Source organism: Bombyx mori, chromosome 1 (assembly GCF_030269925.1).
Source record: "Bombyx mori chromosome 1, ASM3026992v2".
Taxonomy (NCBI): Eukaryota; Metazoa; Arthropoda; class Insecta; order Lepidoptera; family Bombycidae; genus Bombyx; species Bombyx mori.
Window position 1 is genome coordinate 13,658,969 of NC_085107.1, and position 27,249 is coordinate 13,686,217.

At 42.4% G+C, this 27,249-nt stretch overlaps 1 protein-coding gene across 1 annotated transcript in view; it reads left to right on the forward strand.

The window, feature by feature from the left end:
- Positions 1–27,249, forward strand: part of LOC101737634 (uncharacterized) — an 84,502-nt gene that overhangs the window by 45,534 nt on the left and 11,719 nt on the right. Inside the window, exons 8-9 of the mRNA XM_038013920.2 lie at positions 17,519–17,670; positions 25,082–25,180. Of these exons, the coding sequence (XP_037869848.1) occupies positions 17,519–17,670; positions 25,082–25,180 (251 nt within the window). The remainder of the gene's footprint in view (positions 1–17,518; positions 17,671–25,081; positions 25,181–27,249) is intronic.

Below are 27,249 nucleotides of genomic sequence, written 5' to 3' on the forward strand. Positions count from 1 at the left end.
TCATCATACGGGACTTCTTGTCGAACCGCTCTTTTCGATATCGAGTCGAGGGAACCCGCTCCTCCCCACGACCTCTCACAGCTGGAGTCCCGCAAGGCTCTGTCCTCTCACCCCTCCTATTTAGCTTATTCGTCAACGATATTCCCCGGTCGCCGCCGACCCATTTAGCTTTATTCGCCGACGACACGACTGTTTACTATTCTAGTAGAAATAAGTCCCTAATCGCGAAGAAGCTTCAGAGCGCAGCCCTAGCCCTAGGACAGTGGTTCCGAAAATGGCGCATAGACATCAACCCAGCGAAAAGTACTGCGGTGCTATTTCAGAGGGGAAGCTCCACACGGATTTCCTCCCGGATTAGGAGGAGGAATCTCACACCCCCGATTACTCTCTTTAGACAACCCATACCCTGGGCCAGGAAGGTCAAGTACCTGGGCGTTACCCTGGATGCATCGATGACATTCCGCCCGCATATAAAATCAGTCCGTGACCGTGCCGCGTTTATTCTCGGTAGACTCTACCCCATGATCTGTAAGCGGAGTAAAATGTCCCTTCGGAACAAGGTGACACTTTACAAAACTTGCATAAGGCCCGTCATGACTTACGCGAGTGTGGTGTTCGCTCACGCGGCCCGCACACACATAGACACCCTCCAATCCCTATAATCCCGCTTTTGCAGGTTAGCTGTCGGGGCTCCGTGGTTCGTGAGGAACGTTGACCTACACGACGACCTGGGCCTCGAATCAATTCGGAAATACATGAAGTCAGCGTCGGAACGATACTTCGATAAGGCTATGCGTCATGATAATCGCCTTATCGTTGCCGCCGCTGACTACTCCCCGAATCCTGATCATGCAGGAGCCAGTCACCGTCGACGCCCTAGACACGTCCTTACGGATCCATCAGATCCAATAACCTTTGCATTAGATGCCTTCAGCTCTAATACTAGGGGCAGGCTTAGGGACCCCGGTAACCGTACTCGTCGAACTCGACAAAGAGGTCGACGTGCAACCTAACCCATGCATCAGCCCGCTGAGTTTCTCGCCGGATCTTCTCAGCGGGTCGCGATTCCGATCCGGTAGTAGATTCATTCGCGAAACAATTGCTCTTGAGTTGTTAGGTCTCCTTCGGAGGCGCTCGGGCAGTTGTTAGCAAATCCCACCCCTCTTGGCTGAGCCTTTGCTCGCCCACCTGTCCTGGTGAAACTGGAAAGGCCTTCGGGCCACCAGTAAACTTTCAATCATAAAAAAAAAAAAAAAAAAAAAAAAAAAAAAAAAAAAAAAAAAAAAAAAAAAAAAAAAAAAAAAAAAAAAGACATCTGAAAGTCGATTTCGTAGAATGACCTTGTTTCACACAGGCATTGCATTCTTTATGGCTAACACTCGTAACCTAGGGATTATGGAATTTGTATTATGGGAGAAATTTTCACTTGACTCGTTTGTTTGCCTGTCTGATCTTTTCATCATAGCGATTTTCATCTATTAGCCCTGCATTCAATGATCTCACAAGCCTAGGAAGCCACTAATTGTGACGCGAAGCACGGATACGTTCTGATTTGAAAAGTTACGACGACCTTTGTGTCATAACTTCCGCCTCGGTGGGCCGTATCCGTTCATATTGCGATTTTCGGTTACAACATAAAATATCAAGACGAAAATATTGCCGAAACCCGAATCCACAATAAGATTCGAGATCCGATTTAGAGTCAGAAATCAGAATTCACAAGAGTTGTTGTATTTTCATTTGCACCTACCGTTCAGTCGACTCTAAAATGGGAATCTCTTTTGTGAATAATTAATGTAGCCATTGTCTGCAGATAGAGGATACCTAGCTCTCGCAGCGGGAGTCACCGTCCATCATCAACAGACTATTAATTTCGTTTCGTGATGCTATGCTTCTCACGTCTGTTTGTTTTGATCCCGCCATAATTGAAATGTCACAACCATGTTAGTTGCATTTAACTGGATGCTATGATGTAACGTAAGGCTATAGTGGATAGCTCGGATGAAGAATTGGATAGAGACTCATTTTTGGATTGCTATCGGGTACTGGGTAGTAGCCGTAGTAGTAAGTCATTGAAGTCTGAAGACTGAAGTCGTTGTGGCCGAAAAGATAAGACGTGCGGTGCATTCGTATCTTGCGATGCACCGGCGTTCGAATCCCGCAGGTACCAATTTTTCTAATGAAATACGTACTTAGCAAATGTTCACGATTGATTTGAAACACACGTTGATTGAAAAGAGAGTTAAAGGTACATAAAAAATATATTTTCTTATTGTTTGAACTATTAATTTCCCTTGAGCTGGTCAATTTAATATTGAACTGTGTCCTAATCAAAAACGATAGTTAGACTGCTCAAAATGAAAACGTTTTTTACGTTACCTTACTTTACGACATAATGGCTTAAAGATGTTTAGTTCTTTTAATACGACGGCTAAATTTGAATCATTACAAATTAAATCAAATTGAAATTCAAATTGAATCATCTCATTTCAAATTAAATATGAATTATAAAATTGTGTTATTTTATTTGATTCCAATATGCTATCATTTCACGAGTCTTTGTTTTTATGTGCGTTTGATGAGTAGAGCAGGGGGCTCGCCATACCGGAGCCCATATACTTAAGTATATCACAACATAGGGAAGCTGCTACCTATTCTCCGCTGAATTCCTTCGTCGCGTTTTAAGATAGTCACGGTAACACAGTCACAGTCACAGTCACATGGGCTGATGTTATTCTAGAATCTAGACCAACACCACAACGCTAAACCTAAATTTATCAACATTATAGGTTTTTCGTTCGCTTTCAAATTTTGAGCCACACTATCAACGTTTGAGCGTAGTTGTTGATCGAAGCCTTATCCCATTAAACTAGAGCTCTTGCATACAAACTACAAAGTTTGAAGCTCTCATGAACTGACAAGTTACACAAGGGCAACGGAGGTGGTTATGCATTGCGTTCAAATGTTCAACGGATTCAGGGAATAAGGGAATTGGATTCACGGAAATAAGGGTCTTAAATGAAAATATCGTTCACTGGCCGGGCTTGCGACTTTGTTATCGTTAATTTCAGTAGACGCTTGTAAACTTAAATTGCTTCATATGAATCGAAGGTATCGTGATAACTTTTGTTTATAATTAAATTATTTTAAATTAAATTATATATTGATATATAATGATAACGTTAAATAAAGATAAGTGTCTAAGAAGTTCAGCTAAGATATATATGTTACGGTAAATGTACACTCTTGGAAAAAGTACACTTTTACCGATAAATGTGCACATTTGCCAAAATGTTAGGTATATGTGAACTGAATATAATCTATATGTACATTTCCCGGCAAATGTGTACTCTTGCCTTCACGTTTTAAGAAAAGTTGGAATACAAATAAATACATAATGTTGTTGCAGTTAAAAAAATATTTATTTAAATAAACATAATACAAAAGGCTTTATTAACGAAAATTATTTGAAATAAAAAATGTAAATGATAAACAAAACATACTTTTCTTTGCATATTATATAATATGTCGCAGGTTAGGTTGTAGTGACGCCTCCCTGGGACCTGGCAGCAGAGGCGCTCGCTGCGGATTACGCGTGGCGATGCGATCTCCGCTCCAGGGGGAGCCGCGTCCCGGCGCGGCGGAAGTTCGGGCGCGGAAGCTTCAATCTCGGCGTGCCGTGCTCGAGGCGTAGTCTCGCCGTCTGAGGGACCCGCCTACGGGCGACGGACCGTCGAGGCGATCTGCCTGGTCCTCTCGGACTGGGTGAATCGCGACCGAGGACGTCTCACCTTCCGAGCGACGTAGGTGCTCACAGGACACGGCTGTTTCGGTCGCTACCTACACCTCGTCGCCCGGAGGGAGCCGACGCCGAAGTGCCATCACTGCAGTGGCTGCATCGAGAACACGGCGGAGCACACGCTCGCGTACTGCGATGCGGTCCGCATTTTCGTCGTCGCTGTCGTCGCCGAACATACTGTGGAAGAGCAACCCGGTCGGCGGTGAATGGCGTTCCGACCCGGCAGGCTGATTCTGGCCCAGCGGGGTATCCCGGAACACCAGCGGTATCGCCCGGGCGGCCTGGTAGGGCCGCCGTACCGCGGAGACCGACGTCATTGGTCGTCGACTATCGCCTCGACGACCAGTCGGTCGGGCGTCCTCGGGGTGGCGCCGCGTGTCTGGTTATAGTGTTAGCCGCGGGAACCCACCTACTCTGACCGGGTTTTGATCCCGGACGGAGATCGGACGTCGGGTGTAAGAGTGCAGGGGGGTCGTTTAGTGGGTGGGCCCAAAAATTCCTTGGGCCCGCGGTCTGCTCCCAACACCTTGTAGATTGTTGAGTCCCACATACCCCGCGCGCCCCCTAGGCGCGGGGACCTCGTATGGGGTTCGGCCCCCGGCCAGGAAAAAAAAAGGCTAGGTTTTACTAGGTAAATTACTAGGTTACATTACTAGCACTTGTAATTTCGTATTTTGTATGCTATGCTCACATTTACCAAAACGACATGGTCATTGTGAATTCAATATGTATTTCCCTTCTTTGAAACTATAAATGTTAGTTGAATGGCAAGGAGACAAATGTGCACATTTGTAACACACATATATATATATTATTAGAGGCGACTCCCTCTTAAGTCAAAGTCGATGGGCGGAGCCATTGACGACGAGCACTCACGTGGACTCGTGACGTCATCTGGAGGGGCAACTCGTCATCTGGAGGGGCAACTGACCGACCAGCGGGGACATCACGCCACCTCGGATCACTTTTGCTGGAAGCGCGCGCAGCGTTCACTTGTCTTAGATTTAATATTCTGTGTCGATCGTTCCTACCCACTTTTGTATTTTTTTTTATTTATTTAAATTATTAAGCCGTTGCTAAAATCAGAAGTGGGATAGGGCTTGTGCCCTATCCGCTTTTGGGTTATCCTGGCGTACAGTTTATTTTTAAAATTTTATTAAATTAACAACGTAATGACCGATATACGTGTAACTGGAAGCAGGGTAGGAGGACGCTCGCATTCGCCGAATGTTCGAGACCAATTAGGAATAATATTGGCGCGTTTAATTGCTTAAAACTCAAATGTGAACGTTGCGCGTGAGTCGAGCCCGCTAGGGTCGCAGATAGAAGACGCACGTCCCTCGACCGCGGACGGTGGTGGCGCCGGACCCGTGGTGGCGTTGGGAATCACATCACCGCCGCCGTCAGAGTCCTGCGCGTACGACGCTACAGACAGGATCATCGGGGCATTAAGTGCACTGTCCAAAGTAAGGTCGAACCATTTTTATATTTCTAATTTTGACCCCAGCGTTAATGATATCGATTCTTGGTGCGAAGTAGATTTTTTTTGTCGGATACCCTCTTATGAAATGTAATAAATCACCAAGTAACTAGCTCAACGACTTTATCACAACCGACCTTACGGTCTATTTTTATTGACGCGATAGAACATGCTCGAGACTGAATGCTCAGTTTCGATGGGTAGAAATTACATTCGAAGGGTTCAAAATGTTACTAGTCGGCACACTCCATCAATACGTCAATTAGACAACAGTCCGACTGTCCAGGTCGGTGATCATGCAAACGGGACGCCGTGTTGTTCCATCGCCGTGTCGATTGTACCCGCGTTTGAGAATAGATGTAAAAAAGTTCCACCACGCGTTGTGACAATAAAAAGGCAACTACCACATCAGCACGGAAGTTAACCGAATCCATTAGATTCGTAAATTCAGATCGAGCTCATGGTTACTTTATTTCTAAGTTTTACCCTGCCGTGCAATACATAGACACATAGGCACTGAGTATTTGTCACGAGTTTTGGGCTGTCTTAAGAGTGATGAGCGTACTTGGTTACACGTGTGATTGTCTAGTGACCGGACGTGGGGTAACTTCGTAAAAGACTTTAAGCCGTTGTGTTCGCGAAAGTTAGAGTATGCCAATATTCTTTATAATGCTATGCAATTAGCATCAGATTGCTTTGCCTCTTACGTCGAGTGCGCCAAGAGATCGTTGCTCTGTATTAAGATGGTCAGAGGTCTGACTGACAAACTCGGAACTTTAATAATGATACGGGGCATAATGGGCCCTCTGGTTGACTCGCGAACGCTAGTCTACAGATTCACGATTTGATTTAATTTTTGGTGGAGGTCAGGTTAGGCCGAGTCCTCGTAGGGTTCAGGCACTAGTTGAGTCACCAGTGACGCGTAATGTCAAACATTCTTGGGGTTGACTGCATGCTTCCAGAGATTTACGTGGTAACATAGTTCACGTAGATGTTGTACCGTGGTAACATAGTTCACGCAGAGATTTACGTGGTAACATAGTTCACGCAGAGATTTACGTGGTAACATAGTTCACGTAGATGTTGTACCGTGGTAACATAGTTCACGCAGAGATTTACGTGGTAACATAGTTCACGCAGAGATTTACGTGGTAACATAGTTCACGTAGATGTTGTAACGTGGTAACATAGTTCACGCAGAGATTTACGTGGTAACATAGTTCACGTAAAGGTGTGACGTGGTAACGCAGTTCACGTTACGAGTGTATTAGCTTGACATGTTAACTTGGCCATGTCAACCAGACTACTCTCACAGTATATTACACACCCGATATGGTAACAGTGCCGTGTCGTCAGTACATCTAACGTAACTCAACAAGAGCCTACTATACATGAACACACTGAAATGTGATGTAAAATGCTCACAAAAACTACTAACTTTTACTAATGGTTCATGGTACAAAAATCATGATTGTAATGCAAACAATCTATTTCTATGACGATATCATAGAACACCCCGATAGCAACGCTGTGCACACAGTGAGTCCTGCATCGTCAGAGATTGAAGACGGTCATGACATCGAGGTGAACGTGGACGTCCACCAGTCAGGAGAGGCCGTATTAGAGGCGACTCCCTCTTAAGTCAAAGTCGATGGGCGGAGCCATTGACGACGAGCACTCACGTGGACTCGTGACGTCATCTGGAGGGGCAACTCGTCATCTGGAGGGGCAACTGACCGACCAGCGGGGACATCACGCCACCTCGGATCACTTTTGCTGGAAGCGCGCGCAGCGTTCACTTGTCTTAGATTTAATATTCTGTGTCGATCGTTCCTACCCACTTTTGTATTTTTTTTTATTTTTTTAAATTATTAAGCCGTTGCTAAAAATATATATATTGAAGCATATCCAATAGTATCACGCTGATGCCCACGTAGCGGCTTAACTCAATAATTTTATTCATACAAATTGCACAGTTGGAGTAGTTCCACGGGTCGCGGAATGGAAACTGCGGTGAAAAATATTTAAATACGCTCGAAACCATATACATGCATATGTATGTATATCTGTCTGTTTTTTTTTTGTTTTTGTCCTGTTCTAAATTTTACACGTTTTATTTTTAGCCGAATATGAGACGTGATTTATAACACTGTATCCTCTTCAGGTCTTTAGGTCAGTAATTTTCTTCTGTGAGAATTGTGTGTGAATTATTTTTTGCGTGGATCATGGGTATCGGCAAAGTTAGCGCCCCTAAGTTTTTGGGTCGAGTGTCCCACGTTGGCCAGCATTCTTTTTTTTTTTTTATATTGCTTAGATGAGTGGACGAGCTCACAGCCCACCTGGTGTTAAGTGGTTACTGGAGCCCATAGACATCTACAACGTAAATACGCCACCCACCTTGAGATATAAGTTCTAAGGTCTCAAGTATAGTTACAACGGCTGCCCCACCCTTCAAACCGAAACGCATTACTGCTTCACGGCAGAAATAGGCAGGGTGGTGGTACCTACCCGTGCGGACTCACAAGAGGTCCTACCACGAGTTAAAGTTCGCTTGACGAACAAACATTTTGTCTTTGGGTTGGTTAATTTCTATATAATATGTAGCTTATGATACTTTTTTTTTTTTTTTTTTTTTTTTTTTTTTATGATTGAAAGTTTACTGGTGGCCCGAAGGCCTTTCCAGTTTCACCAGGACAGGTGGGCGAGCAAAGGCTCAGCCAAGAGGGGTGGGATTTGCTAACAACTGCCCGAGCGCCTCCGAAGGAGACCTAACAACTCAAGAGCAATTGTTTCGCGAATGAATCTACTACCGGATCGGAATCGCGACCCGCTGAGAAGATCCGGCGAGAAACTCAGCGGGCTGATGCATGGGTTAGGTTGCACGTCGACCTCTTCGTCGAGTTCGACGAGTACGGTTACCGGGGTCCCTAAGCCTGCCCCTAGTATTAGAGCTGAAGGCATCTAATGCAAAGGTTATTGGATCTGATGGATCCGTAAGGACGTGTCTAGGGCGTCGACGGTGACTGGCTCCTGCATGATCAGGATTCGGGGAGTAGTCAGCGGCGGCAACGATAAGGCGATTATCATGACGCATAGCCTTATCGAAGTATCGTTCCGACGCTGACTTCATGTATTTCCGAATTGATTCGAGGCCCAGGTCGTCGTGTAGGTCAACGTTCCTCACGAACCACGGAGCCCCGACAGCTAACCTGCAAAAGCGGGATTGTAGGGATTGGAGGGTGTCTATGTGTGTGCGGGCCGCGTGAGCGAACACCACACTCGCGTAAGTCATGACGGGCCTTATGCAAGTTTTGTAAAGTGTCACCTTGTTCCGAAGGGACATTTTACTCCGCTTACAGATCATGGGGTAGAGTCTACCGAGAATAAACGCGGCACGGTCACGGACTGATTTTATATGCGGGCGGAATGTCATCGATGCATCCAGGGTAACGCCCAGGTACTTGACCTTCCTGGCCCAGGGTATGGGTTGTCTAAAGAGAGTAATCGGGGGTGTGAGATTCCTCCTCCTAATCCGGGAGGAAATCCGTGTGGAGCTTCCCCTCTGAAATAGCACCGCAGTACTTTTCGCTGGGTTGATGTCTATGCGCCATTTTCGGAACCACTGTCCTAGGGCTAGGGCTGCGCTCTGAAGCTTCTTCGCGATTAGGGACTTATTTCTACTAGAATAGTAAACAGTCGTGTCGTCGGCGAATAAAGCTAAATGGGTCGGCGGCGACCGGGGAATATCGTTGACGAATAAGCTAAATAGGAGGGGTGAGAGGACAGAGCCTTGCGGGACTCCAGCTGTGAGAGGTCGTGGGGAGGAGCGGGTTCCCTCGACTCGATATCGAAAAGAGCGGTTCGACAAGAAGTCCCGTATGATGAGCACGAGACTATCCGGCACGCCCATGTTGAATAGTTTGAAAATCAAACCATTGTGCCAGACTTTGTCGAACGCTTTTGCGACGTCGAAGAAGAGAGCTCCCGTGTATAACGGTTTTGGTCGATTAAGCCCCACAAGAATGTGCTCCGTGAGGCGGTGCACCTGTTGAACGCATGAGTGATTTGTACGGAATCCGAATTGTTCATCGATAAGAATGCCCTTGGATGAGACGAAGTCTCTGAGGCGTTTGTAGAGCAGACGCTCATACAGTTTGCCTAGAGACATGAGGAGGCTAATCGGGCGGTAGCTCGTCGGATCATTTTTTGGTTTACCGGGTTTATGTATGCCGATAACGTCCGCTTCTTTCCACACCGCGGGAAAGATACAGTTCGCCATAGCGGCATTGAAAATAGATGCCAACATCACGATGAGTTGGACGGGTAGAAGTTTAATAACGCGGTTGGATATACCGTCGGAACCGGGAGCCTTGCGAGGACGTAGGTCTTTGATCAAGTCTTTAACTTCCATCGGGGTGACGGGTGGTAACGCATCAGAGGGTGGCAAGGAGGCTCTGCGTTCTACCTCACTGTCTACTAATTCTACATGAACAGGGTCCACGGATTGAGTGCTGGGCGTGCACTGGGTTTGCAATGTATCGGCCAGCAGCTCTGCTTTTTCGTCATCATCGAACGCCGCGAGTCGGCCTGAGGGGCCTACGAGGGGGGGCATAGTTACTACCGTATCCGATTTGAGAGTACGAGCTAAGCGGTAGTAAGACCTTTGGGAGGGCGCGAGTCCTTCTAAGAAATCAGACCATCTGGCATCTCGGACTTCGGCGATGCGAGACTTTACGTCGCGTTGTAGGGCACGCATTCGAATACGATTTTCCGCGGTAGGATACCTGTCGTAGGCGCGTATCGAAGCGTTCTTAGCTCTAAGAAGTTCCCTAATATCGTCGGACAATTTGAAGCGGTGAAGGAAGTCCTCCGCTACAACTTGTTTCGATGACCTATCTAATGTCGAGGTGATGTGTGACGTTAAGATGTCTATGGCTTCAGCGGTATCCTGAGGAGACGGGATAGAGTCCGGGTTAAACGGGAGCGATGGTGGATCAGATTCAGCCAGGCTGATGCCCAGCGTGTGCCAATCCACCACAGTCCTCGTGACGGGAACGGAATCGGGAGCGCGACCGAGCTTCATAACGACGGGACGGTGGTCTGAATCTAACTCTGAAACTACTTCGATCGAGTGTAAGCGCAGAGTTACGTTTTTTAATAACGCTATGTCGAGTATATCCGGGCGATGCGCGATATTTAGCGGGTAGTGAGTCGGGGTTAGCGGAGCGACGATATCGAAGGCGAGATCGTCGACTAACGCGTCAAGCCGCCTGCCATTCGGGGTTGTGGTGTGTGAGTTCCACCTGATGTGTTTACAATTTAGGTCGCCCGCCAGAATGACAGAGCTCCCCATACCGAGCAGCGCCTCGATATCACTGCTTAGAACGATCTTATCCGGTGGAAGATAAACGGACGCGATAACGATCGGCGCGTGTCCCGTCAGTGAGATTCGGCACACTGATGCTTCGATATTAGCGAGCGCGGGAGGATCGAGCGGGACGCAATGCAGGGCTCTTCTATAGTAAATGACGGTACCACCACCACGGGCAGAGAGCCTGTCGTTCCTGACCATGTTATAGTTCGCGATTTTAGGGTCACGGCGCGCGGGCTTAAGTAGGGTCTCCTGCACTAAAAAGATATCAATTTGGTGGTCACGCAAAAAGTCAGAAACCTGATCACGTTGATTTGCGAGACCGTAAGCGTTAAAAAATCCTATCGTTACGGATAGGGGCTTTATTCTACTTATATACGCCATTGATTACCGGCGGAGTGAGGGGAGGACGTACGTATTTAATGACGCGTATACGTCGGCGTATTCCTGCACAACGGCGATAAAGTGTTGTGCAGTGGAGGCAGCGCGAATGGCGTCGCCCAAAGCGTTAACGCGCTCAAAGTTGATCGACTGAAAGAAGTCGATCGCTAAAGCGAGATTGTCGGACGCGGTCGGAGGGCAAGTCGCGGGAGAGGGACGAGTCGCGGGGGCGGGACGAATCGCGGAGGAGGGAGTTGTAGCCGTGTTCGTGTACGGCAGCGGTTTTGCCCAGGCCGAGACACTGGGCACCGCCGCCGGAACGTACGCTGGCTTAGCCTGCGACGCAGAGGGTGCCGAGGCTTTGATGTCTGGGCCGGAAGCTCGGAGGCGGTTTTGGCGGGCGACGCGGCGATTTATTTTAGGGGCTCGGGGGCAACCACGGTAATTCGCGGGGTGACCCTGTGTTCGACACAGGACGCAGCTAGGCGGTTCCGTCGCGGTTTTTTGGTCGCGAGCGCAGAGGGCCGTGGCGTGATCGCCCAAACACTTAACACATCGGGGGCGCGCGTGACAGTTACGGGAAGAGTGCCCGTACAATTGACAGTTATGGCACTGGCTAGGAGTGCCTTTTTTATGGGGGGCTTCGACAGCGATACCAGAGAGCCTACAGACGGTCTGTGTGTTAAAGATTTTCTTACCCTCGGGGGTAGGCTGGAGAGCGACTAGAACCATATTATATGGCTCCCTACCGCGACCGGTGTGCATACGGTGCACAGAATTCACTGGTAGGCCTTGTTCTAACAGGTCGGCTTTTACGAGCTCTACATCTAACTCTTTAGGGATTCCGCGTATTACAACGCGGAGTTCGCGCTCCTCCTGGAGCGTATACGTATGGAAACTTATACGCTCCTTACGGAGGTAAGAAGAGAGGGCCCTATGGTCGTCGGGTGTTTGAACCTTAATTTGAATGCCGTTCGCGAGGTTACGGGCATTCGTGAAATTTATATTTTTGGCCTTAAGGGCCAGGCAAACTCGATCCCAAGCTGCCTTCTCCTGAAGGATAACCGGGGGAGGGGTCTGGGTTTTATTTTGTGCCACCGGACGCGGCGACGGAGTGGCACGGGCTGGGGGCGCAACGGGAGTCTGAGGGCGGGGGCGCGACGCGTTCACGGCTTTGCTAATTTTAGCGGCCGCGGGAGCTCGAGACTCCGCGGCACGCTTCTTACCCTTCTGTACCAGGGTGAATCCATCCGTCGATGAGGCGGGGGCGAGGTCGACCTCCATGTCCGAGTCAGAGTCGGAGCACGAGGAGGCGGGTGCAGGCGACCTACGAGCAAGTGTAGGTGTTTTAGAGGGCGCGACGGAGGCCGCGGATGATCGCTCAGCTGAAACGATGGTCACGGCGGACGACGCAGCAGCTTTTCTCGCCAGTATAGGCGACACGGGAGCGGCAGGCACGACAGAGGCAGCGGTGCTCAATGCAGAAGCTCTGCACGCAGGTACAGGCGACGCAGGAGCAGCGAGCGCGGCGGAGTCCTCGAGAGGGCTCGCAGTGTGATTGGCCTTGAAGGCCAAAAACTCCGAGGCGAGCTGTGGGTGGCGAAGTCGGAGGAATTCCGCGAATACAGCGTCCATGATCGCTGAGTACCCAGGTGGGGCGGCCCCGGGTCTTGAAAACACTCGCCTTGCGGCGAGGCCCCAACTTCTCGGACCTGAGCGGTTCTATTGAACACAGGTGGCAATGCGGCGCGATTACTACAGGACAAAGAAAAAGCACAACAAAACAGAAATTACGAAAAGAAACAAAATAAATAAATACTTGCAGGAAACCACTTTGTCGGCAGATGTACCACGAACACAGAAACAACAAAAGGAAACAAAACAAATAAAAACTTCCAGAAAGAGCACTTAGTCGGCAGATGTACCACAAACACAGGCCGCGCGAACAATGGCCGGGCTAACAAAAGCCGGGCGAACAAAGACCGGGCGATCGAGTGGACGATGAGCACGTCCGCACGTGACGGGTGCCTCTATCGGAATGAGCTTATGATACGTGTATCAGTCATTGGTTCCCATAGGAGACGAACCCGATGACCACATGATATTTGTCAACGATTATTTATATTGTTTTTTTTAAACTTCATGCTTTTTATTTTAATTATTAGTACTTTATGGTAGGTCAGTAAGTACAATTAACAAAATTAGATGTGATTTAAAATTGTATTTTAGTAAATTTTCGCAAAGACGGAACCCAGTTACGCAAATTCCAAGATATCTTTCGTTATTTCGAGGCATGCAAGAAATAACATTGTATTTGACTAAGACTGAGTTACAGTGTTATTCCTTGCACCTGTCAATTTATACTGTAACAAATTATAAACATCACTTGATTTACACGTTCAGTGAACTTAGTATAACACTTCTATGTTATGGGAATAGGTAGTAATTTTTTTATTTTATTTTGTTGTCGGTACCTTACTAACTAAATATTAAAATTCAACAAATAAAACTTTTAACCGCACATCGTTAATATAAAATACATATGTTCATATGTAATACGTACGTAACCGGTACACACATTATTTGGCACGTATTCCTTTAACTAAATTTATACCTTTTAGTGAAGTTTGACCCCGGTAATGTTATAACGCTCGATTCGAATACACCCAGAATACTTTGCTTTTACGCTATGAAAGCTAAATTCCGAAAAATATCTCGTAAATGAATATCTTTCGCTTGATTTCGAGCGCTTGTGCGAAGTAGAAGTCGCGTACTACTAGCCTATAATTATGAAATCATGTAGCGCCTTCTTTATGTAAACTACTCTTATCGTTGTCTGGATAAACAATGAGCCATTTTCACAATATCATATCGCAATAATGACAGGTATCATATTTGTTATATAGCCATTAATGTAAATAATACGTTAAGGTATTGTAGTCAACCACATAATAAATACTCTTTTAATCACGTCCTTCGTGTTAAAGGGATACCTGATATTTTATTTACCCGTTTACTCTAGACGAACGAACGGAAAAGCCGCCTCAATATTCGTAAGTAAGTAAACACGAAGAACTTCGAACGAAGTTCCGTGTAATAACTTGCATTTTGCGCTGCATAATTTTATTGAAGTTTTTTTTAATCGAGCTTTTGGGTATACATTATATATTTGATGAAGTCGTCGTGGCCTAAAGGATAAGACGTCCAGTGCATTCGTATGTAGCGATGCACCGGTGTTCGAATCCCGCAGGCGGGTACCAATTTTTCTAATGAAATACGTACTCAACAAATGTTCACGATTGACTTCCACGGTGAAGGAATAACATCGTGTAATAAAAACCAAACCCGCAAAATTGTAATTTGCGTAATCACTGGTGGTAGGACCTCTTGTGAGTCCGCACGGGTAGGTACCACCACTCCGCCTATTTCCGCCGTGAAGCAGTAACGCGTTTCGGTTCGAAGGGTGGGGTAGCCGTTGTAACTATACTGAGACCTTAGAACTTATATCTCGAGGAGGGTGGCGCATTTACGTTGTAGATGTCTATGGGCTCCAGTAACCACTTAACACCAGGTGGGCTGTGAGCTCGTCCATCCACCTAAGCAATAAAAAAAAAAAAATAAAAAAAAAATTGAGTTTAGTCATTTAGTGCTTTTAGAAACTAATATAATGGTACGAAAGAAGATTTCCAAATTGAAATGTTAATGCAAATAAGAAATTGATTTTATGTTAGAAATCCTAAATCTTATCTTGTAAAGGCTTTATAAAGCGTTTAATGAACAAAATAAAATCAAGGACCCAATATTATCGCTTTTAACTGAAACCCACAATATTTTTTTGTTTTTTTTTTATTGCTTAGATGGGTGGACGACCTCAGAGTCCACCTGGTGTTAAATGGTTACTGGAGCCCATGGACATCTACAACGTAAATGCGCCACCCACCTTGAGATATAAGTTCAAAGATCTCAGTATAGTTACAACGGCTGCCCTACCCTTCAAACCGAAACGCATTACTGCTTCACGGCAGAAATAGGGGCGGTCGGTGGTACCTACCCGCGCTGACTCACTAGAGGTCCTTCCACCTTGAGAGTAATATGTATGTATTACTCTCAAAATTTTATCGCTTACAGAGTGCGTCAGGGCTCGGATAAGGGGGGTTGTTTGTTGTCTAACGAGGTCGGAAGGTGACAATGTCGTGACCGCGAAAACGGATCGTGCAAGGAACATTTTTCTCGCGTCCTCCCCTGACGTGTATACATCGCCTTCAACAATATTTATTGAAACTCCATCAACAATATTTAATGAGACTCCATTATGGTATCTTATAAACGAACCCCTTGTTATTCGTTTTCAAAGAAACTTTCCTTGCACAGAAAATTAGAAATGGTTTAGTGAACTAGTGAAGCTAGTGGGTTTCCAATTCCATATTACCCACAGTCCTGCAATGGATAAAAAAAATTGCAACATTAGCTACATAAAATAAATACGTGGCTATACCCGATATCAACAATGGACTGGAAATTAATTGCAAATTGACATTGATCTAGTGATTGTGGTAAAACTTTGTTATAGAGTAAATGTTTTGATGACAGCCAGGATCAGTTAGAGAACGCGTCGCTCCAATCGCGGGCGTAAATTTGTCTCAAGCCATATGTTTCAATCGGAATTCTTTTTTTTTCTTTTTAATTACCTGCAATACTAAGCAATACGGTCTAAGGATTGAGATGAAGAAAAATATGAGTTGCATAACATGTTGTATAAATACAGTTTTTACCTAGGACGTTGCCGTATTACAAAACTAGTCATTTAAAACTTAATTTATGTACGGCTGGCAATAACTTATACAGTCAAATGAATTTTACTTAAAAAATATGGCGTTCTATATTCTAAATGATTACTGATTTTTTCACTACATTTGCTTAATTTTCGTCAATATGGATATGAAAAAATACGAATAACTATATATATGGAATATATGGAATAGGAGTTCTGTTGCTGTAGCAATGCCGCACGAATGGCTCTCTACATTAATGACGTGTAGGTAACACTACAAACAAACGCACGACTTTTTATTGGCTTGAAAGCTTCTGATATTGCAAAGTTGTTCTTAAAAATGAGCCCCGTGGTCGCTTAAATACTAAAGTTCACAACAACGAATTAATGGTGATAGTGAAAGCTAACGATACTCAATCTACCGATAAATCCATTTGCGTCAAATTGACAAGTTAAACAACTTAAATAAGTTGGTGGTGCACGAATTGAACTATCGCCTTAAGCATTTTTAAAGATTACGACTATTTGAATTTTTTTTAACTGCCTAAATAATAATTAAAACGACTTTTATTCTTTAATTATGGAGGGTAGAAGTAAGGAGCACTATCTTGTACAGGAGACAAGTTGAAAAAGTGTCCACCTGTATACAGCTAGTTATTGTTGGAAGACTCACCGAAATAACGTTAGTGTAGGAAGTGGAAATGATATGAATATAGCTGGATTGAAGTAATTTGAGGTGGTTTATGGTGCTGTTTTAAAAATCATTCCACTTGCTACTACGGTGCCACCGTAATTGTATCTCTTTCAGCGGACACTTTTTAATACACAGATTTTTTTAAAGAATTTTATGACCTGGTTACTGAGACCTTTAAGTTATGTCTTATTTTAATTTATAGTCTTATTTTTATGAAAAATGATATTATGAAATGAAATGAAGATGATTAATTTGAGACGTTAATCAACTGGGATGAACTTAAATGAAATGAGATATGGGATGAAATATAATCTCAGTAAAATGGTGGTTATTTACTGAGATTTTCTCAGTGGACTTTTTGGAGAAGTCACGCCCAGCGGCTTTGTTTCATTTTCCCACATTTGTGCACTTTCACAGATATTAAACAATTAATAAACCACCGTTATTACACATTTACACCTGAAGAAACACGAAATAGACAAAATAAAACAAATCACACAACTTCACTTCTCGCGTTCCCGCCAAAAAGTCTTAATACACTGAGATGATGATTCTCACTTCTACCCTTTATAGGTTTAATCTCGGAATTTTTAAGTTATATCCATGAACATTAAAATTGTAAATTATCCACAAATAATTCAAGACCAAAATTAGCCAAATCGGTCCAGCCGTTCTCGAGTTTTAGCGAGACTAACGAACAGCAATTCATTTTTATATATATAGTTAATGAACTACCGTTATTACACAATTACACCTGAAGAAACACGAAGTAGACAAAATAAAACAAATCACACAACTTCACTTCTCGCGTTCCCGCCAAAAAGTCTTCTACCCTCCATAGGTTTAATCTCGCCATTTTTAAGTCATATCCATGAACATTAAAATGGTAAAGTATCCAAATGTTGAAAACATTGTAATGACAATAAAAAACGCCAGATTCAAAAAAAACCGTTAAACTAGTTTTAATTATATGTGCGACTTGTGAAAAGTGAAGAAAATACGACTCCTACATAATTTTACAGATTTGTGCAAGATAAAAAGCAGATCAGAGCCCAGCTGGAGGCGGAAAAGCGCGAAGAACAATTTCTGAAACAGTCACTCCATGAAAAAGGAAAACTTATAATCGAAATGAAAACCTCCTTGCAGCAAATTAACGAACTCCTCTCGAATGTTGGTAAGTTTTATTTGTTGTTTTTTTTTAATGTTACAATTTATTTTTAGTTTAATATTATCATTTTAATTGTTATTTTTTTATTTATTAATAGTAAATTATATTGTCGGAAATAACGAAAATGGGACACGGTATTTTTTTAAATTGTATTAATTATTATATTATAAAAAAAGACCCTTCCAAAATTTGACCTATCATCGCACCGCCCGCCACCGGAGTAGAGTTCATCCATACTACTTGAAGCCACTGCGGTCATCCACAGTGCGTTTCCAGAGATCTTTTTTGCCACGTACCATCCGGCTATGGAATGAGCTCCCCTCCACGGTGTTTCCCGAGCGCTATGACATGTCCTTCTTCAAACGAGGCTTGTGGAGAGTATTAAACGGTAGGCAGCGGCTTGGCTCTGCCCCTGGCATTGCTGAAGTCCATGGGCGACGGTAACCACTCACCATCAGGTGGGCCGTATGCTCGTCTGCCTACAGAGGCAATAAAAAAAAAAAATTTGGAATTAATGCTCAGCAAAGCCGTTATACAAGCTCAGACTAAAGCTGATGACATCTGAGACCAAAATGTGTGATAGGCATATCTCTAGAGAAATCTACATATGAATAGGCAAAGACAGTTTGGTAATATTTTCTTCTCTGTTTGTCAATCGATTTTTTTAACATACTTGAAAATATGTTGTAATATAAAAGAAATATTTTCATCAATACACAAAATCCATCTCAATGTTTAGAAAACACATATATCCGACCATAAGGTTATTTAAAATAAAAGTTAAATAATAATATGTAATGTCACTGATATTTTTTACATAACAATATGAGTTCAATGACATATCCGTACTATGGTTTTTTCACCCACGACTCATAAAATATCGAATACGGCGAAAACGTTAGCAATGAAATGTAAATTAACTTAAAGACGATTCAATTAGTCTTTTACGAGTACAAATCAAATGAAACTATTTAGTATCACTTGTTTCATTCCAACGAAATTACAAGATCGTGACTTGCACGTGATAATTTAAAATTCGACTCACGTTACGATTGTCAGTTGATAAACGAACGTATCATCTCTGTATGCTGTAAATTGTCTCAATTTTCAGGGTGAATTTGCCACAATGTCCGCTTATACTTAATACATTAAAATAGGGATAGAAAACTCAAAATATTTTAACGTCTATGTCGAATTACAGGCTATATAGTAAAGGAGTGCTATCAGCGAAGCTTATTCACTCGCTAACTCATTTATTGTTCGTGATATCGATAGCCATTTAACAAATTTTAGCGATCAAAAAGTTAATCAATAAATCATCTAAGCAATAAAAAAAGATCAAAAATGTTATCTCCAGCATCAGTTCTCCTACTCCTAGACTTAGTATGCCTTGTCTGGAGGTCGCTCACGATTGCTATATTCCAAAATAACAATTGCATGGATTGTGTCAAAGTACACTTGTAAAGGTCTGATACTGTACATGGCAATTTTTAAGCGCAGTGAAATAATCAAAATTAATTCAACTTCAACGTAAAGTTTTTTCAAAGTTGAGCTGAAAATGAACTCAATTGAATTATTCGAATTCTCAGTCAGCTATAACAAGTCGTAGTCGCGCATTCGGTACACTCAGATTGGATTTAACAGTAGAACAGTTTCTTGAACCCCTTAAAAGTTAAGGGTCGATTCGTGGATCCGACCGTATGCACTCATCGGTTCGGTCATGTACTAATTAGTGGAAAACTTTGTCAATTACTGTCTTGCGTATACAAGAAAATAAGTTATTATTACTTTCAAGAACAAGCAATAAGCCATTTAATTTTTGTTACAAGAAGATATGTTTTTTCGGCTATTTAATTGAAAAAAAATACAGTACAGTATAGTACTGTGGCGGGTAGCCATCATACAACGCAAGATAATTGACAGATGCCTGAATCTCGCTTACGACATTTTCAAGATAAAGCGCATATATACAAGTTTCGAACAACAACATTCGGACCGTCGGTCTACCGAGCAAATATCACCCGCTCGGTGGAAGATCTTTCCTTTCGTCGTTAAGACTCCCAAATTGGTGACCTGCGACGTGATGTGAACACGCAACCTTCTGATTCATCATCAGCGCATCAAGAACTTCGGCTACCACAATACCCGCATTCTCGCAGATAAAAGCACGTAATTGACAGTCGTCCCACAGCAAGCCAGCATCGCAGCCTCAACAGGACCATCGCAGCCGACTCACCGCGCTTCCTGGTCCTACGGCACGCAACTTCACTGCCTCATCACGCCGCTACAGTTCATCGCAGCCCACGACCGGATCATCAACGCTTGGGGTCACACATCTCCGGCGTGGCAGCTCTGCATCACATGGACTACGCACGACACGCACGCAACATTCAAGCTCAGTCTCGACTCACCGCAGACTTCGAGCAGCACTGGCGACACGCACGCAGCATTCAAGCTCAGTTTCGACTCACCGCAAACTTCGAGCAGCACTGGCGACAATCACGCAGCATTCAGCTCAGTTTCGACTCACTGCAAACTTCGAGCAGCACTGGCGACACGCACGCAGCGTTCAAGCTCAGCCTCGACTCACCGCAGGCTTCGAGCAGCACTGGCCCTTGCAAGCTAATCTCAGCACGGACAACGCTAACTAAAAATGACACGACGTCCAGTCTCGGAGGGGAGTGATGTGGCGGGTAGCCATCATACAACGCAAGATAATTGACAGATGCCTGAATCTCGCTTACGACATTTTCAAGATAAAGCGCATATATACAAGTTCCGAACAACAACATTCGGACCGTCGGTCTACCGAGCAAATATCACCCGCTCGGTGGAAGATCTTTCCTTTCGTCGTAAACTCCCCAAAGTACCCAGAAAGTAAAGCGGTTTTATAAATTTCTAGAATTATATTTTACCTTAAACTAACGTCCATGAATATAGCACGGAAGAGAACTATTTCATGAAATTAAATTATTACGTAAAAGAGTTGAAAGCTTTAGTATTCGAAGCAAAAAAAAATTCCAGAAATGTTTTACAATATTTGGCTGGACTTTTTCATCATCATCTTTAGCCCATATTTATCCACTGCTGGACATAGATCTCTCTTAATTAACGCCACGGAGCCCAGTTTTCAGCTCTCCTCGTGTATTTCTTATCCGCCACCCTTCGCAAAACATCGCTCCACCTGGCCGAGTGGCTTCCCACCCAAATGCGTCTGGTTTTGTTTGTTTTACTTTTATTTTCATAAATTCATAAAATTTCCTTGACAAAAGTAAAAAATGGAGTTGTGTTTAAATGTTTAAAGTTTCATAATTATGAATCTTTTAAAAATACAAAAATTTGCATTCTATATATTCACTAATTAATAAATAATTATCCAATTAAAAGTACATTTACGGTTTCATCTCGTGTTTTTTATTGTCTATATATTATTTCTGACTTTCGCATACTTTCGAATACTCTACAATTTTCAAGATCACTAACGACTAAGGTATTATTCGTCGACATTTGACAATGATAATAAAAATGACATTAAAAAAAACGCGAGACTAAATCGTAACAGTAGTTCTAAATTAAAGATGCAATTTCAAAAAGGGCACATCTCCGAAAATGTAAAATTTACAGGAAATGATAAAAACTGATTATTTTCTAATGCAGTGTAAAAAAATATTAACTTTTGAGATATATTTTAGTGTTAATTAGCAATTGAAAATTACTCGAATTGTTATAAAATGGGTGTAGGTAAGCCTCAAAACTACATGTATATGAAAAAACGTATTTGACAAAATATGCGACGTGCCCTTTTCGAAATTGCATATTCAACTATATTAAACAATTATTTATCAATTAACCTATTAGTATGATCGTTAGGGTATAATACCCGGAGACAGATTATTTGGCAAACAATATCTTTAGTGTCATTTTTCAGGGATAAAAAGAGGAAGTATATTTTTATGGAAAAAATGCAGATCGCGTTTTCTTTTAAGATGTGCCACTACGGCCTCATCAAGTTCCTATTCTAGCTGTGGCTTGTCGAAGCCTTATCGTATTGGTTTACCTCGCTCTCCCCCTAATCTAGATTTATGGTGGAGCGTGTTGTGCTCACAGCTGGTTGGAATCTTCCTAACTTAATACCCTAATCACTAATGTTATTAAAAATCAATTTAGAGCTCACCGTTCAACATAAATATCCGTTGTAAAATTGGTGGGAGTCCGTTTTTTTTTTTTTTCTTAGATGGGTGGACGAGGTCACAGCCCACCTGATGTTAAGTGGTTACTGGAGCCCATAGACATCTACAACGTAAATGCGCCACCCACCTTGAGATATAAGTTCTAAGGGTCTCAGTATAGTTACAACGGCTGCCCCACCCTTCAAACCGAAACGCATTACTGCTTCACGGCAGAAATAGGCAGGGTGGTGTTACCTACCCGCGCGGACTCATAAGAGGTCCTACCACTAGTAAAATTTAAAATGCTCTTCTATGCTATCGACAAAGTACAATTCCACCCCTCCTGGCTGAACGTTTGCAACTGGAAAGGTTTCCGGGCCACCAGTAATCCTTCAATCATAAAAAAAGAAGTATAAAACTATTTGATATTGTGAAATTTATGTGAAGTCACTTTATGTAATGAGATGGGCGTCGATACTGTAAGCTTTTTGGTCTGCATTAACCAATTGTTTTTCGTCAATAAAACTCTCGAATTGACGTTACCTTTTGAAATGATGAATACTACGAATGATTTTTTGTTAAACCGAATTTCGTTAAGCCACTCGGTTTATATTGGAATCGTAGTTTATAAGTTTGGTTTTTAAACAAATATTCGCAAACCGAATACGAACTGGTTTAGAGATCGCTTATGTCTCGGACCAGATAACAGTGTTTTTAAATACATCGTGTGAGCTATCATGCCTTAAACTAAATATAGTTGCTGCAAAATACGACTGCGCGCCGCCCTTAGTTGTGTGAGTGACCAATCTGTATACGCGTCAATGTAGGCTATATGTAGCTACTGACCGCTCCGTTGGGTACACACATTAACGAAAATGTATATTTACGATTACAACTACAAATAAAGGCCACGCGCGCTCGAACTTTTCAACAACTATACGAGATATTGGCCTGTAAGTAGCCGCGGCCCAATGTTGGGGCGCCCGGTGTACTGGTATTGAGAGATGCGACTATGCGACAGTTCAAGTTTTGCACGCAGGTACTAATTTTTCTAATGAAATACTTAGCTCATGTTCACGAATGACTTCCACGATGAAGGAGTAGCATCGTATAATGAAAATCAAACACGCAAAAATTATAGTAATTACATACAATAGAGACATAGATCTTGAGTCTTAAGGCTAGTACCGCAATTCGCGTCGCGATGCCCAATGGGCTTCGGGCTTCTAACCACTTCAAACCAGATGTGTTTTGAACGCGTTCACCTGCCCACGCAAAATAAATGAGAAATCATGCTCTTTTTCAAGTCACTTATATGAAATGTTGATTATTGACATCATATCAAAAATACTTAAATAATTTTGGAAATCGTTAACTTCTGTAGTGTGGTTTTGTTCATTTGTCACGGTGGTAAATTTAAATAAAAATATTTATAATTGGAAACAGTATTAATTTTTTACGTACTTTTACTTTTTATTTTTTTTTACTGTTCCCATAAAGTGCTAAGGACTTTAATGCGAAATAAAATGTAATACTTTATTGTGAAATATGGGTGACAGCCCTCCTCGTGAACTCGAAGTCGTTGAAGAAATTCAAGTCGTGCCAGGAAATTCAAAGAGTTACTCAAATTAAATCAGTGGATTCGGAATTCAACAAATTCTGAAGAGGCAACCTTAAAAGTATGTTTCAAAGTACACAATTGAATCCACGTGCATAAAAAATGTTCGAACTTTGTCTTATTTTCAACAATACCTTATAAAGTAGATATTATTTGTATATATATATGTATATTATATATATAGATATATGTCGGAGAAGCCACAAATATTAACACCATCGTCAGATATCATAGGGGCGAATAGGGTGATCGAGCTAAGAGAAATATTGAGTACACCAATCACGTTTGTTGTCTTAGAACAATTTAGAAATCTTCTCTTGACGTTAGCAAACGAAAACGAATGACAATTCTTAGGACGGAGGCACCACTCTTCAAGAAGGCTGGTTGGTAATTGTGATGGCGTCTACGCGCCTCCATCGGCTAGGCTCTGTCGTAGCACGAAGTTAGCCGAGTTTCGATGATACCGTAATCGTGCTGCCATCTCTCGGGAATCATGCTGCATTTCATTTAGCTACCAAACTAATGACCGTCTCCAACATATCAAAAAATTAGTCAAACCCGATCCTGTAGACCGAATGGTAACAGTCGATGTCGCCCTAAGCACGTCATTACGGATTCTCCCGATCCATTAACGGTGCTTTTAGGTACCTACTGCAAGCATCGGTCACCGTCCTCGTCGAATCCATCGCTTGCGACGAAGGGCTCGACGAGTGAATTAACCCATACACACAGCCCACTGAGTTTCTCGCCGGACCTTTTCAGTGATCGCGTTTCCGGTCCGGTGGTAGATTCTGCGAAGCACTGCTTCGCTAGGGCCAGTGTCAGCAACACTTCTGGTTTGAGCCCCGTGAGCTCACCTACGTGTTAGGGTGAAGCTGAAATAGCCTCTCAAGGCTATCAGCATAGGTAGAAAAGAAAAAAAAAATCGATATTAAGACTTTTTAAACTCAAAAATTCGCATTTTTATTTTGTTTATATGTTTGGTTCGGTGTAGTCTCTGGACGGACTGAGCCAATGGTGACGGGATTCTAATTGACAAATTGAACTCATTATCAATGATCATAGGCAATGACGTACAGTCGGGTTAGCTGCAGATAAAACTATGTCATGGATATAGAGTTGTAAATCTAAAAAAACACTTTTCGAGTATGATCTGAAAGAAAATCGAAACACCTCGATACGCTATTCAGGATTTTCGAATAGTAAATCTTTCTAAAATTTTATTACCTTATCCACAAATTCTAATCAGGGTGACCGGTAATATATGTAACCTTGGCTTATAGAAAATTTAGAAAATACTCAACAAAGAAAACTGATTACATTCGATTAATTTTAATCTTCATAATTTATGGCGAGTGAAATCGCGCGCTCACCAGTTGTTTTCAATCCTTTACACAAATCACGTTTCTTGGGTTAGGAAAATAATCAAAATTTATGGATCGAGTTCGTATCACGTGTGCTTCTTAGAAATCTGCACTTGTGAAATTTATCACAATGATCACATTTCTCCGCTCTTTTTCAAAGTTTTATTTAACGGTACTTTTGTTTGCTTCTCTCTGATTTATTTGTGTTGTGAACGTGATTGAAACATTGACTACGAATATTATTAAAAATTCTTTTATTTACATAGGTGCGGCTAATGTTCAGAAGCCTCCTACGGATGTACCTCAAGCGATCCAGTATGCATTGGAGGAAATGGTTCAACCAGTTCCAGAACTCGAGGCCGATTGTAAGTACATGTAATTGCGTATGACCTTTTTAATATTAGTATTTTCTTAAATGTTCACGAGTTATGGAATCGCTGATAAATACTTTTTATAGATAATTAAAAGATGGTGAATTTTCATCAATCTTTAGAAACACGACCGGTCTGAGATGATTTGGTCAGTCAATTTAACGTTCATTACTTTTTGCCCTCAGCTCGCGTTACGTATAGATATTCTCAGTCATAAACTCACTATACACGAATTACTCAAACATAATAATTATCTAAGCTCAAAGGCGCGGGCAAATGCATGTAGAGTCCAATACAAAAATGAAACCAATCCAAATTAAATAGTTCGTGTAAAATTTTATTCGCATCAGCACGAAACACGCTTGTTTTTGTTTTATGAACGTAAATAATGGGCTCAAAGCTAGCGTGGACGCCATAAACATCCAACGGAACATGAAATACGGCTCTCTCACACCGAAGGTTCTAATCTTAATACTTCACGACTGAAATAGCCTAGCCTGTAATGACGACAAGGTCTAGATTACCCTCGCTAATGAATCAGTAATATCAGTAATATCAGTAGCTTTTCTACTGCTAAGCCACAGTATATGTCATAAGAGTATCACCACCTTTGTATCTTGTTAATCGACACTTCGGTCCGAGTCGATGAGCGGTTTCCAGTCCCGGGTATTTTCCACTAGCCATTAACTACGAGTCGCTATAACATTTAGCGTCGATCGTTTAAATGTACCCATTGTTGCGACAAAACTGAGACAAAACAGTTATGTCTATGTGCTCCGGTATCTAAATAACATTTTAATAGAGCTAAATACCCAAAAAAGTCTGTCTACCATGTGCCAAAAACGTGTTATAAGCTTCTTTGGACACTTCATCCGGTCTTCGAGACATGAATTAGAGAAGCTCATAATTTTGGGTCGCATAGAAGCCAGGTGCGCCGTGGGAGGACACCAACCAGATGGTCAGATCTGATTAAGAAAGCGATTAGTGGCAGTCTATGCCACGCGGTTCATGCCACCCATGACCGAACACTATGGAGGAAAGCCACATGTGGTCGCGATCCTCAGCAATGAGAGAACGATGAAGAAAAAGAAGATCTGAATAAACCAAGAAGAGGTTTATCGATTAAATGCAATACTAAGTACTAATACTTAGTTACACAGTTTAACTGTACAAAAAAACAAAAAAGACAATACATTTACATTTGATTTTGGAATCTGTTCTCGTATGAATATTCATTGTGGTTTCCCATTTTCGGACCAATCTATTTAAATGTACTTGTGATATTAAATGGATTGGTGCGGCAAAGTGTATCGGATTGCTGTAGTCATTACTTTGTGTAATATAGGTATGGGGTCAAATGCAATATGTTAATCGATAACTAGTCACAAAGCTTAAGAATTAAATTAAAACCGTACTCATATAAATTAAATAAACTAATGCTCATTGGAGTAATACATATTTCGTATAATGAAAACACGACGATTTTCACTTATAACAATATTTATGGCAATAATAATTAGTATTGGTATTGTTAATAAAAAAAATAAACACAAAAAAACTAACAATAATAACAATGATAATTCTAGTGTTGTAATAATTGCACTATATAGTACTATTTATTACCGTAATCTTCACTGCTGTGAATTTTTCCGTAAGAACAAATACAGAAGACAAATTTTCTACGCGCAAAGCAATAAGCAGCTCTGACGCCTAACTGAGTGCACAAATTAATTTTCATCTGAGATGTTTCCCGCCGACTACACTGGTCGTCGGATATCTGAAATATTAAATTATGTTTTAATAAGCCGACGAGATTGCGTTCTTGATCGACAGCTTGTAAAAAGAAATGTAAAATAATTTTATTCGCGGTGGAGCATAATTTGAGCCCGACTTGTTTGATGGGTAAAATATTTCTGGCGTCGAAGGAAGTAATTTTTAATTGCCACTATTTAGTTTCATCTTTAAAAAAACACGGTATGTCTTTTTTTTTTATTGCCCTTGTAGGCAGACGAGCATACGGCCCATCTGATGGTGAGTGGTTACCGTCGCCCATGGACTTCAGC